Source organism: Rhineura floridana, chromosome 14, assembly GCF_030035675.1.
Source record: "Rhineura floridana isolate rRhiFlo1 chromosome 14, rRhiFlo1.hap2, whole genome shotgun sequence".
Classification (NCBI taxonomy): Eukaryota; Metazoa; Chordata; class Lepidosauria; order Squamata; family Rhineuridae; genus Rhineura; species Rhineura floridana.
In genome coordinates this window covers 37,846,227-37,860,406 of record NC_084493.1, presented here as the reverse complement: position 1 = coordinate 37,860,406, position 14,180 = coordinate 37,846,227, and the positions used below count along the sequence as shown (strand labels likewise).

Here is a 14,180-nt window from a genome sequence, read left to right as displayed (position 1 = left end):
GAATGGCCTTGTCTTGAAAGTTTGCATGTTTCTAGGCGTTAATATTTCCTAGCCACGAAGTCAAACAATCTCATATTCTTGGTGGATGGCAGTAAATACAACCCTTTACACTATGGAAAAATGGAAATGAACTGCCTTCAAGTAGATTCTGACTTAAGACGACCCTCTGAATAGGGTTTTCATGGCAAGCGGTATTCAGAGGTGATTTTACCATTGCTTCCCTCTGAGGCTCAGAGGCAGTGACTGGCCCAAGGTTACCCAGCGAGCTTCATGGCTGTGTGGGGATTCGAACGCTGGTCTCCCGGGTCATAGTGCAATACCTTAACCACTACACCACACTGGCTTTACACTACAGTGGTCAGAAATAAGCTGCAGTAGGACTTCCGGGAAGGGTGACTTCGCTTGTGCCTGCTTTTTGAGACGAGCTCTCGTCTCAGAAGAAGCTTTTTCAGTTTTAAAATCAGTCAGAACGTTCTTTTTGACTGGTAAAGATTTTCTCCCGGGCAGGGAGAAACGTAGAGATTAACCACAAAAGCCTGTTTTTGTTGGGAGGACTGGATTTCATTAATTTATGAGAGAAGGTTCAGCCAGCAAATGCTGGACGGACTTCCAACAAGCTCTAACTGATTGAGCAACACGTTTATCTTTTCTTCAAAGAAAAACGGACTTTAATAGGCAAGCATCCTTCTTTCTATTTTTTTTTCACTTGGTTTAAATCGTTGCAGCAAAAAGAGATTTGTCAATGAATCAGCTATAAAGAATTTCTGGGTGAGTTATAACTCTTCTCTTTTATTCACGAAATTAAGGAGGAAAGAAATTGAAAAAGCTTATCTTTGTTTTTATTGCAAAAAGCTGGCCTGGAAGTGCATTCTAAAGATACAAACGGAAGAGGGATTTCTATTTCGAGGAGGGAAAAAATAAATAAATTTGATTTATGAACTTTGGAGTATTATATGTCCGGGACTATTTTCTTTTTGGTCTATTTCATTTTGACGAATCTACTTGTTCACGACGCCACTAACTGTTTTGAAGCTGGGAACTAAATTTGTTTTGTATTCCTGAACAAATAAGAGATAAGGCAGGCTGTACTGTCTACACTGTGATGTCATCAAGCCTGGAATATTAACCCAATTGTGGCTGAAATAATTTTTGTTTTCGTGGTTTTAAGAATGGCAATCAGGAAAGTGGCTGAGACCATGGAAGAAATTATGTTTCAGAAAATAATGGATGAGATTGAGATAACGAAACAAACCCTGAGACAGGGTAGACAGGAGATGAAAATTGAATTAGGCAAAATGACGCAGGAGCTTAAAGAAATAGGGGATCTTGTGAAAGAGGAGATTGATGAGATTAGAGATGAGAAAAGAAAAATTAAAGGGAAGATACAAGCCCTGGAGATTGGAACAAATGTGGAATTGGAAAAAGATCTGGAGTTTATGGATATTAGAAACAAATTTTACTGTTTGGAATTCAACGTTGTCTCTGAAGAAATTAATGAAGATATTAGAGATAAAGTTATCAATGTCTTGGATAATTTTCTGGACTGGAATGATGTGATGGAGCTTGACATAGAAAAAATCTATGGAATTAACTAGATATGTGACAATGGAAAAATTCTCAAGAGATGAGCCAGTGCATTTTGTAAAAAAGAAGAACAGAGATATAACTTTACAACAATATTTCAGCAACATATTCAGAATTGATGGCAAGGAAATATTTGTGATAAAGGAAATTCCCATCAGACTCTTATTATATGACTATGGCTATGACAGCAAGATTAATATGGGATACTGATAATGGAAGAATGGATACAGAAATTACTGGACTGAACAGGACTATTGAAGATGGAAGATGGAATTAATATTGATAATGGAAGAATGGCTATTGAAATTATTGGATCTAACAGGTTTGATGAGATGGATTAATCTATATGTTTATTTGGACTATGGCTATGACAACAAGATTATTATGGGATACTGATAATGGAAGAATGGCTACTGAAATTACTGGAATTAACAGGATTATTGATAATGGAAGAATGGCTACTGAAATTACTGGACTTAACAGGATTATTGAAGATGGAAGATGGAATTAATATTGATAATGGAAGAATGGCTATTGAAATTATTGGACCTAACAGATTTGAACGAGATGGATTAATCGACATGTTTATTTGGAGAAAAATTGAAAGATATATCTCTCAAGGAATTGAAACCTCTCTTTGACTTTTTGTGGAAAGAATAAAGTAATGTTTATGAGATTTGATGATTAATTAAGATAACTACTGGAGGAAAGTGATTTTATAATATAATTTAAGAGACAGGATTGTTATATTTTGTAGACCTATAACTGATCTGCGACAAATCGGAAGTCAACATTTTATTTTATTGTTTAATTATTTTTGTTTTGTTTTGTTTTTTGTCTTTGAAAATTTGAATAAAAATTAATGATAAAAAAAAGAAATAAGCTGCAGTAAAGCCTCGTGCTTATGCTCCCCCTCTTCTCCTCCTCCTGTATGTGCAAGTGAATGAAAGCTTTTGCTTTCACTTTAGAACAACCACAGTTCTATTTTACATGTTTATAAGTTATTATTAGACCACTACCTATTATCTTTGTAAAATCATGAAGGATGGGTGAAATGCCAGATGACTGGAGGAGGGATAATGTTGTCCATATCTTAAAAAGGGGCAAATAGGAGGAACCCGGGAGCTACAGATGAGCCAGCCTGACACTGACCCCTGAGAAAATTCTGGAGCAGGTTATAAAGTGGTCAGTCTGTAAGCACCTTGAAAACAATGCAGTGATTACTAGAAGCCAACATGGATTTGTCAAGAACAAATCCTGCCAAACTAATCTTAACTCATTTTATGATCAGGTAACCTTCCTGGTAGACTGTGGGAATGCTGTGGACATAGTATATATCAACTTCAGCAAAGCTTTTGACAAAGCACCCCATGATATTCTGATTATTCAATTCAATTCATTTATTATCACAGTCGTAGACCAGCATAAAAAGTGTACAAGATAAAAACAGAGATAATTCATTACAACACAGCACACAGCATAAGATCTCATTAAAATTGGATCCTAGTCATCAAATTAGCTATCGGTTTAACAAAGTTCTTCTGCAACGCAAAGCAACTGCACAGAAACTGGCAACCTTTGCTGATATCTGTGGGGTTTGGACAAGCTAACTAAATGTGGGCTGGCTGGAACAACTATCAGGTGGATCCACAGTTGGCTCCAGAACTGTACTCAAAGAGTGCTTGTCAATGGTTCCTTCTCAAACTGGGCGGAAGTATCAAGTTGGGTACCACAGGGCTCAGTCCTGGGCCCAGTGCTCTTCAACATTTTTATTAACGACTTAGATGAGGTACAGAGCATGGTTATCAAATTTGAAGATGATACAAAATTGGGGGGCACAGCTAATACCATGGAAGACAGAAACAAAATTCAAAGGGACCTTGACAGGCTGGAGCATTGGGCTGAAAACAGAACGAAACTTTAACAGGGAGAAGTGCAAAGTTCCACATTTAGGAAAAAAGAAACCAAATGCACAGTTATAAGATGGGAGATACTTGGCTCAGCAATACTACATGTGAGAATTATCTTGGAATTGTTGATCACAAGCTGAATATGAGCCAACAGTGCAATGTAGCTGTAAAAAAGGCAAATGCTATTTCACATTGTATTAACAGAAGTATAGCTTCCAAATCAAGGGAAGCACCAGTTCCTTCCTATTTAGCACTGGTTAGACCTCATATTGAGTACTGCATCCAGTTCTGGACACCACACTTCAAGAAGGATGCAGACAAACTGGAAAAGGTTCAGAGGAGGGTAACAAGGATGATCACAGGATAGGAAACAAAGCTCTATGAGGAGAGGTTTAGCCTTGAGAAGAGAGGACTGAGGGGAGATATGATAGCACTCTTCAAATACTGGAAAGGTTGTCACATACAGGGGAGGGCCAGGATCTGTTCTCAGTCATCTCAGAGTGCAGGACATGGATTCATGGGCTCAAGTTACAGGAAACCAGATTTCAGCTGAACATCAGGAAAAACTTCCTAACTGTTAGAGCAGTACGTCAACGAAACCAATTATTTGGGGATGTGGTGGGCTCTCCAACACTGGAGGCATTCAAGAGGCAGCTGGACAGCCACCTGTCAGGTATGCTTTAAGTTGGATTCCTGCATTGGGAAGGGAGTGGACTTGATGGCCTTATAGGCCTCTTCCAACTCTACCATTCTATGATTGCTCATATTACAGATAGGGAAGCTGAGGCTGAAAGAGTAGCTTGCCGAAAGCCACATAGTGAGTTCATAGTAGAGGTGAAATCTGAACTGATTACTTCCTAATTAGTAGCTCAATATCAAGACCAATGTTTTGATCTTGATTTGCTTACACTGACTTTGTTTAAGCAAGTTCCCCGAGATGTAATGTAATGCAAAACTGTTATTTTTTTGAGTATAAGCAGAAGCTTTCACTCTTTCTCATGCACACAGAAAGAAAGGAGAAGATAGTGCCAAGGATAGTTTCAGATCACCCAAGTCAAAGTTTAGGTGAATATCTGAAGGGGCCAGCATGTTGAACTGGAATATATCATTTTCAAAGTAAAATACTGAAGTAGTTGTAAGCATGGCCTGACTTACTGAATTGCTCCCTAAAAAATGAAATGGACTGCCTTCAAGTCAATTCAGACTTATGGCAACCCTCTGAATAGGGTTTTCATGGTAAGGGGTATTCAGAGGTGGTTTACCATTGCCTTCCTCTGAGGCTGAGAGGCGGTGACTGGCCCAAGATCACCCAGTGAGCTTCATGGCTTGGGGGGGGGAATTGCTCCCTAATCAACTCAAAAGAATTGAAAGTTCCAACATTCACTTTGAATTGTACAAGGTGTAAGCTTTGATTAGGTCAGAGGAGCTCTTAACTCCAACTCTCATCAGCTCCAGCAGCCTCGGGAATAGTCAGGATGATAGATTCCATCACCATCTGGGGGACCAGCTGTTCTAGGTGGGAAAACAACAAACACAAAAGACTTGCCTGGAAGGCGCAGCCCCTTGCTGAGATTAAAAGCAGCCAAAAGCTTAAACAGCCCCGCCCCTCGCTCAGGAAGGAAGCCTGAGAGAATACTAAAGAGTTAAGCCCCAGCTGATAGCCATCAGCCTCAAGTAACACATCATTGGCTGGCAGCAGTAGCTGGGAGGAACCAGCCACACATATAAAGTCAGAGCACCCTAGCGAGGGAGCCTGCTCCACGAGCTAGAGGGAGCCCCAGCTGACAAAGTGTCAAGGCGAGTTAAGCAGCAGAGCTAGTTCAGCAGCAGGGCGAGGAGGCCAGGGCCCCCCACTCTGCCCGTCTGTTCCCTGACCTCAACTAAACTGCAGTCTCCAACCCATTGACGTAATAAACCTTAAACAAAACTATGCAGGTAAGAAGCCAGCAGGGGTGTGGGGGCTTTCCAGTGTTTTGCACCGCCTGCAGCATGTACGACTATTTGCCTGTTGGACAGAAGTCGTGGGTATGCTCTCGGTGCAATGAGCTCCTGGCTCTCCGGGAACGACTTCATTTCCTTGAGGCCAAGGTGGCGGACCTGGAAAAGCTGAGAGAGGCAGAGAGGTGTGTGGAGGAGGCCTTCAGGGACGTTATAGCTGTGTCCCACTCCAACGATGATAGCTCTCCTGCTATCATGGAGAACGATGGTCTCGGGGAAGGAGAGCATCCAGCTGAGGAAGAGGGAAACGATCCCTTAGAAGGGACCCATTCCTTGGGGTATGAGCAGCTATCCTCTCGTGCCGAGGATATATCTCCAGGGGGTGGAGGGATCTTGTAGTGGGTGATTCGATCATTAGGAACATAGACAGTGGGGTGTGTGATGGGCGTGTAGACCGCAAGGTGTTTTGCCTGCCTGGTGCGAAGGTTGCGGATATCGCCCGTCGTTTAGATAGTTTGGTAGACAGTGCTGGGAAGGAGTCGGTGGTCGTGGTGCACGTTGGCACCAACGACATGGGGAAATGCAGCCGTGAGGTCCTGGAAGCAAAATTTAGGTTGCTAGGTAGGATGCTGAAAGCCAGGACCTCCAACGTGGCTTTCTCTGAAATGCTACCGGTTCCACACGCAGGACCAGCCAGACAGGCCCAGCTTCGCAGTCTCAATGCGTGGATGAGACGATGGTGTCGGGTGGAAGGGTTTGGATTTGTTAGGCACTGGGGAACATTTTGGGACAAGCCGGGCCTGTACAAAAGGGACGGGCTCCACTTGAACCAGAATGGAACCAGACTGCTGGCACTTAAAATTAAAAAGGTGGCAGAGCAGCTTTTAAACTGACTGAGGGGGGAAACCCGACAGGAGCTGAGAAAGGTCCGGTTCGGAATAAACCTCCCCCCTGGGATAAAAACCAAAGAAATGATGAAATTTTAAAAGGGGTAGGCCTAGAAGTAGGCATTGTGAGAGCAGGGGCACAGGATATAAATTCAGAAGAGCAAAATTACCACAGGCCTAACCACAAGTGCCAAAGACACTTCAAGAGAGACACTGCTTACAAGTGCCTGTACGCTAATGCTAGGAGCCTGTGAACCAAGATGGGAGAACTGGAGTGCTTGGTCTTAGAGGAGAGCATTGATATAGTGAGCATAACGGAGACCTGGTGGAATGGAGAAAACCAGTGGGATACGGTTATCCCTGGATATAAACTATATCGGAAGGACAGGGAAGGACGTATTGGTGGCGGAGTCGCTCTATACGTGAAAGAAGGCATTGAATCCAGCAAGCTCGAAACCCCAAAAGAGGCAGACTCCTCCACAGAATCGTTGTGGGTGGTGATACCATGCCCCAGGAGGGACTTAATACTGGGAACGATCTATCGTCCCCCTGATCAAAATGCTCAGGGAGACCTGGAGATGAGATATGAAATTGAAGAAGCATCCAAACTAGGAAATGTGGTAGTAATGGGTGACTTCAACTACCTGGACATAGACTGGCTGCATATGTGTTCCAGTCATGACAAAGAAACAAAGTTTCTAGATATTCTAAATGACTATTTCCTAGACCAGTTGGTCATGGAACCGACCAGAGGGACGGCAACCCTGGACTTGATCCTCAGTGGGGACCGGGACCTGGTGCGAGATGTAAGTGTTGTTGAACTGACTGGGAGCAGTGACCATAGTGCTATTAAATTAAACATACATGTAACTGGCCAATTGCCAAGAAAATCCAACACGGTCACATTTGACTTCAAAAGAGGAAACTTCACAAAAATGAGGGGATTGGTAAAAAGAAAGCTGAAAAACAAAGTCCAGAGGGTCACATCACTCGAAAATGCTTGGAAGTTGTTTAAAAACACTATATTAGAAGCTCAACTGGAGTGCATACCGCAGATCAGAAAAGGTACCGCCAGGGCCAAGAAGATGCCAGCATGGTTAACGAGCAAAGTCAAGGAAGCTCTTAGAGGCAAAAAGTCTTCCTTCAGAAAATGGAAGTCTTGTCCGAATGAAGAAAATAAAAAAGAACACAAACTCTGGCAAAAGAAATGCAAGAAGACAATAAGGGATGCTAAAAAAGAATTTGAGGAGCACATTGCTAACAACATAAAAACCAACAACAAAAAATTCTATAAATACATTCAAAGCAGGAGACCATCTAGGGAGACAATTGGACCCTTGGATGATAAGGGAGTCAAAGGTGTACTAAAGAACGATAAGGAGATTGCAGAGAAGCTAAATGAATTCTTTGCATCTGTCTTCACAGTGGAAGATATAGGGCAGATCCCTGAACCTGAACTAACATTTGCAGGAAGGGATTCTGAGGAACTGAGACAAATAGTGGTAATGAGAGAGGAAGTTCTAAGCTTAATGGACAATATAAAAACTGACAAATCACCGGGCCCGGATGGCATCCACCCGAGAGTTCTCAAAGAACTCAAAGGTGAAATTGCTGATCTGCTAACTAAAATATGTAACTTGTCCCTCGGGTTCTCCTCCGTGCCTGAGGACTGGAAAGTGGCAAATGTAACGCCAATCTTCAAAAAGGGATCCAGAGGGGATCCCGGAAATTACAGGCCAGTTAGCTTAACTTCTGTCCCTGGAAAACTGGTAGAAAGTATTATTAAAGCTAGATTAACTAAGCACATAGAAGAACAAGCCTTGCTGAAGCAGAGCCAGCATGGCTTCTGCAAGGGAAAGTCCTGTCTCAGTAACCTATTAGAATTCTTTGAGAGTGTCAACAAGCATATAGATAGAGGTGATCCAGTGGACATAGTGTACTTAGACTTTCAAAAAGCGTTTGACAAGGTACCTCACCAAAGGCTTCTGAGGAAGCTTAGCAGTCATGGAATAAGAGGAGAGGTCCTCTTGTGGATAAGAAATTGGTTAAGAAGCAGAAAGCAGAGAGTAGGAATAAACGGACAGTTCTCCCAATGGAGAGCTGTAGAAAGTGGAGTCCCTCAAGGATCGGTATTGGGACCTGTACTTTTCAACTTGTTCATTAATGACCTAGAATTAGGAGTGAGCAGTCAAGTGGCCAAGTTTGCTGATGACACTAAATTGTTCAGGGTTGTTAAAACAAAAAGGGATTGCGAAGAGCTCCAAAAAGACCTCTCCAAACTGAGTGAATGGGCAGAAAAATGGCAAATGCAATTCAATATAAACAAGTGTAAAATTATGCATATTGGAGCAAAAAATCTTAATTTCACATATACGCTCATGGGGTCTGAACTGGCGGTGACCGACCAGGAGAGAGACCTCGGGGTTGTAGTGGACAGCACAATGAAAATGTCGACCCAGTGTGCGGCAGCTGTGAAAAAGGCAAATTCCATGCTAGCGATAATTAGGAAAGGTATTGAAAATAAAACAGCCGATATCATAATGCCGTTGTATAAATCTATGGTGCGGCCGCATTTGGAATACTGTGTACAGTTCTGGTTGCCTCATCTCAAAAAAAAGGATATTATAGAGTTGGAAAAGGTTCAGAAGAGGGCAACCAGAATGATCAAGGGGATGGAGCGACTCCCTTACGAGGAAAGGTTGCAGCATTTGGGGCTTTTTAGTTTAGAGAAAAGGCGGGTCAGAGGAGACATGATAGAAGTGTATAAAATGATGCATGGCATTGAGAAAGTGGATAGAGAAAAGTTCTTCTCCCTCTCTCATAATACTAGAACTCGTGGACATTCAAAGAAGCTGAATGTTGGAAGATTCAGGACAGACAAAAGGAAGTACTTCTTTACTCAGTGCATAGTTAAACTATGGAATTTGCTCCCACAAGATGCAGTAATGGCCACCAGCTTGGACGGCTTTAAAAGAAGATTAGACAAATTCATGGAGGACAGGGCTATCAATGGCTACTAGCCATGATGGCTGTGCTCTGCCACCCTAGTCAGAGGCAGCATGCTTCTGAAAACCAGTTGCCGGAAGCCTCAGGAGGGGAGAGTGTTTTTGCACTCGGGTCCTGCTTGCAGGCTTCCCCCAGGCACCTGGTTGGCCACTGTGAGAACAGGATGGGCCACTGGCCTGATCCAGCAGGCTCTTCTTATGTTCTTAAGTCCCCAATCCTGAACTAGGTTCTGGGTTTAAAACTAGTTTTTATATCAATTTTAGAAGTATACCGGAGAGTGGAAAGGCTGAAAAAATAACAAAACACACATAGAAGACTGCTATCTTGGACTCTCTCTTATAGGAACAGTGAATTAAAGTTTATTATATATTATTGGAAAAGGTGAAACTGAAACTACCATTCTATTAACCTTATCTCAGCAGCACAGGTTATATGGTCTCAAGACTAGTTTCAGACCTTGAAGAGATAGCTTTCAAATGTGTTTTGATAGATACAAAGTTTATTTTCAGTATACTTAAGACTGCACATTCTCATACACTTAAATACACTAACCCCAATGGGGGGTTTCTAGAAAAAATACTGAAGCTTGAAATACCTATTATTTAAATAAAGATCAGAGGGGTGATAACTACATTAGTTTGAAGTGCTTGATCAATCATTTGATGAGTTTGCAGCCCAACCAGAAACATTACTGTTTAGAAATAAGTTTGCAACTTTAGGTCGGCACAGACTTTATCTATTTAGGGTATTCTAATATGAGTAATTAGAGAGCCAGTGTGCTGTAGCAGTTAAGGTGCTGGACTACAACCTGGGAGACCAGGGTTTGAATTCCCACATAGTCATGAAGCTCACTGGGTGACCTTGGGCCAGTCTCTGCCTCTCTGCCTCTCAGCCTCCGAGGAAGGCAATGGTAAACCTCCTCTGAATACTGCTTACCATGAAAACCTTATTCATAGGGTCACCTTAAGTCAGGATCAACTTGAAGGCAGTTCATTTCCAAGATAAGTAATTATTTAACTCACAAAAGCTTCTGCATGAACTCTGTAAAATTTACAAGTAGATTACCTTTAAACAGAAGCTTTCCAAAAGTCAGTTTCCTGGCTGAAACCAAATGTACTGCACAGGTTATGTAAAAAGGAGTGACCGCTCTCCTACTACACAGGATTTAATAAAGTTTTCCTTCTGATTTTCTATGCAACTGTTTTCAGATAAAAAAAATTAAAACCACAAGAATCAAGCATTCATGTAAGGCGTAAGCTTCTAAATAGTAAAAACAAGAAATTGTAACCTGTGAGAAATTAAACCAGTTTGCTTATCAGTTCTTATTTCATCCTGTTTACGCCCTTCTGTGCTTCCTGATAACAGCTGCTTGTAACTAAGTTCGATTACCTCACCAAGACCGCACCTAGTCACCCTTCCAAATATGAAAAGTTTTGCTGTTTGCGAGAAAAAAACAATGGTGTCTCATGGCATCTTACATTTCTTGTGACATACCTTTGGTGAACTAAATCCCACTTCATCAGGCTCTAGTCCAAAAACATTTGCACCACAATCTGCCTTTTAAAGACTGCTTTTGCTTTTTGCTATAATAATCACACAAAATTATCCTGACTTCAATGTTTGTCAAAGAGCGAAGAAAAACTAAGACTTCAGTAACAGAACAAAATAGGACTGCCTTACATTTATAAATTGGTTCACACATTGTGCCTTCCATGACATCAAATTCTAGTGTAGTTAAAGCAAACACACCAAGAAGCCCCATGGTATCTTAAAGTCAAATAGATCAGGCTGCAATCCTAACCGCACTTAACGGGGAGTAAAACCCACTGGATTCAATACGACTTCTTAAGATTGAGCAGTTAGTCTAAGGAAGCTTTCACCACAGTAACAGCCCCCTTCATTAGGATCAGATCCAAAAAAACTTATGCCACCATAAATGCACTAGGGGCTTTTTAAAACTTTATTAATGTTGGGCATAAAGAGATGGCCACAGTCCAGAGACACTTCCTATGTATCCACTCCATGCTGTATTTATTTGGATCAAAATTAAAGGCCCTACCCACAAGCATTGCATTCACTGAGCAAAATTATTCAGCTTGTTCAAAACATGGATCGTGAACCACAAATAGAGTACCAGCACAAGAGAAAGCAAAACAAGCACACAAACTGCCACTATGAATAGCATTTTAGGAAATCCCATGCACTTCCTCCTCTCGAAATTACCCCACCCTGCTTTGGAAACCCATTTAATATATCACTCCCTAGATATGGGTTGTTGAATACAATATGCAACTTTCAGAAGGCCTACTCCTTCTTGAAGGTGCTTGCAGCATACCCTTGGATGAAAGTGGTAGAGTGTGCTGTTTTCTAGCTCATCCAGATCTTTCAACTTGCTGCCCAACTGGATCAGAATCAAGCCATGTGACAACAGAAATATCGATAGCACACCGGGAAGTAAAAAAAAAAAAAAACACCCTCCCTGGAAACCATCCCATACTTGGTGTGAGTGCCTCTTTCATACACCCTCCTCCTTGCTTTATTCATTTGAGGCAACAAGAAGATGAGGGGAAATCTCAGTCAAACAGTGAGACTGGAGGAGGGACCCGATGAGATGGGGTGTTATTTGAGACACAGATGACAATATTCTCTAATACCATATCCTAAACAGTTATATTCAGGGTGTATAGTATCCCATAACCCCACCAGAGCAATACTGTGTGTACAATGGGTAAGGGTAGTGGGGAGAAATAGCCCCCTCCGTGTGTCATTATAACAGAGACTTATTCAGCCTGCAATCTCCACCTTGGAGTTTCCAAGCTGACCTCATGGCTGCAACATCAGCCTAATTTTTGGACTATTAATATCCCCCCTCCGCTTTGTGGAACATCTTGCCTGGAGAAGAGTTCTGAAAAACTCAAAAAACTGCCACACTTTTGTGACATTTTGACTGGTTCTAAAATAGTATTATCCAACTGTGGATTTTTTTGAACGGGCCAAATGGGCACATTTCCACGGTGTACAGAATATGCACAGTATACAGTTGATACTTCTCATAACGACAATTTATTGCTTTAGGTAAGCAGCGGGAGGGGTGCGTGGGATGGAGGGAGAGAAGAGATACCCTTCTTAATAGAAAGGCCGGATAGAGATCTGAATAAATGAAGTGTGGCGAGGAGGAGCAGAAGCGCGGTGAGAAGAAGCGAGGCTGTTCTCCTCTCTCCCTTTACCCTCCCCCCCCCGCTCTTCAAAACGGGCCGCAATCCAACAATTGGAAACACAAAACGGGGGTGGGGGTTAAAATAAAGCTGCTATTAGGGTGGTGGGACGGCCGAGAGGCCCAGAGGCTGAGAGGCGAGACGCCGTCCCCCGGGGCTCTAAGAAGAGCTGCTCCCGGGTAGGAAGGGGCCGTGTCTGGCTGGCTCCCGAGGCGGGGGAAGGAAGGAGAACAATTCTTCGTCGTCGTCGTCGTCCCCCCCCTCCTCCTCCTCCTCCTCCTCCTCCGACGCGGCCTTGCCTCGCCTTACCTCCGGCTTCGGCCGCCCAGGAGCAAAGCAGGACGAGGACCCTCAGCAGCACCATCTTCGCCAGGCCCCGCCGCCTGCCGCCTGCCGCCTGCCAGCCAGCCAGCCAGCCAGCCAGCCGGCCGCCTCTCCTGTCCTTCCTCCTACCCACAAAACATCCGCCCCGGCCGGAGGAAGGAAAGAGGGAAGGAGGAGCTGAACGCCAACGCCGCCGCTTTCTCTTCCCTTCTCCCCGTCGTCGCCGCCGCCTCCTCTCGCCGGCCTCGCCTCCGGCGCCCACCGAAAGTATCTGGGAAGAAGCTCGCTCGCTCGCTCGCTCGCTCGCCTCAGAATCCAGTCAGCGCACGCGCGCACCTCACCGACTCGCTTTCCTCTCTCGCCCCTGCCTCCTCCTCTCCCTACGCTATCCGCTTTCGGCCCCCTGTGCGTGCGCGCGCGCTCCCGCGTCGGTCCCAGCCACTCAGAGGAGGCGTGGCAGCGACGCAAGCTCCAGGCGACGGCTTGGAGAGGCGTGGCTGAATCGGGCCCGCCCACGGTTGGGGGGCCACGCCCCTTCGACTCTTGTTAGCTCGTGCTTCCTTCCTTCCTCTCTCTCTCCCTCTGCCCCTCCCGCCCAGCATCGCCCAGATCCCGCCTCTCTGCTATCACGTGGCCCTGGGAGGGGGCGTTGTTGTTGTTAGCTTTCGCGCGTGGCCGTAGCCTGCCCGCGCATGCGCAATATATCCCCCACGGCAGACGTGAGGGGCGCGGTTCTTCCTCTCTCCCTTCCTTGAAGGGGAAGGGTGGCGCCCAGGTCGCGGCCGGGGCATTTTGCCGTCGCGGTTTAGCCTTCTGGGGAGGATCGTCGCGTTATCTGCCGCCGCCCCGCAGGGAGGGCTGAAAGGCCTCGCAGAGGGCCTTCCGACCTTGGATCTTTCCTGGAGAGCCTCGCGCAGGTTTCCCGGCTTGCGTCCCTCTTCTCTTCCGGAGGGAAAGGCTGTGTGGACCGGACCGGCGCCCGCCGCAGCCCCAGCGCAGCTCCCTTTCGAGCAGCGGGACGCAAATAGCCCCGCCGGTGGATGCGAGGAGGGGAAAGCGGCGTCTGTCGCGGCCTGCCTGCAGGCTCGTCTACCTCCGTCTCCCGCACGCCCTTCCCGCAGGGCCCGGGGCAGAAACGCTTCACGCGAAATGGACCCTCCGAAGATCCGCACGGTCTCTTTTCAGTAAGAGTTGTGTGGACACCCAGTGGACACAGACGGGCAGATAAAATGTAGTCAGTGAACCAAGAACACACATCCAGACTGGAAGCTACAAATACTGACTAGCGGTGTGAAATTTTACTGAAATAGTAGAAA

At 44.6% G+C, this 14,180-nt stretch overlaps 1 protein-coding gene across 1 annotated transcript in view; it reads right to left on the bottom strand.

Moving 5' to 3' along the window:
* ADAM10 (ADAM metallopeptidase domain 10) overlaps positions 1-13,386 on the bottom strand; it is a 54,889-nt gene extending 41,503 nt beyond the window's left edge. Inside the window, exon 1 of the mRNA XM_061595951.1 lies at positions 12,850-13,386. Coding sequence (XP_061451935.1) covers positions 12,850-12,904 — 55 coding nt within the window. The 5' untranslated portion in view covers positions 12,905-13,386. The remainder of the gene's footprint in view (positions 1-12,849) is intronic.
* Positions 13,387-14,180: the final 794 nt, after the last annotated feature.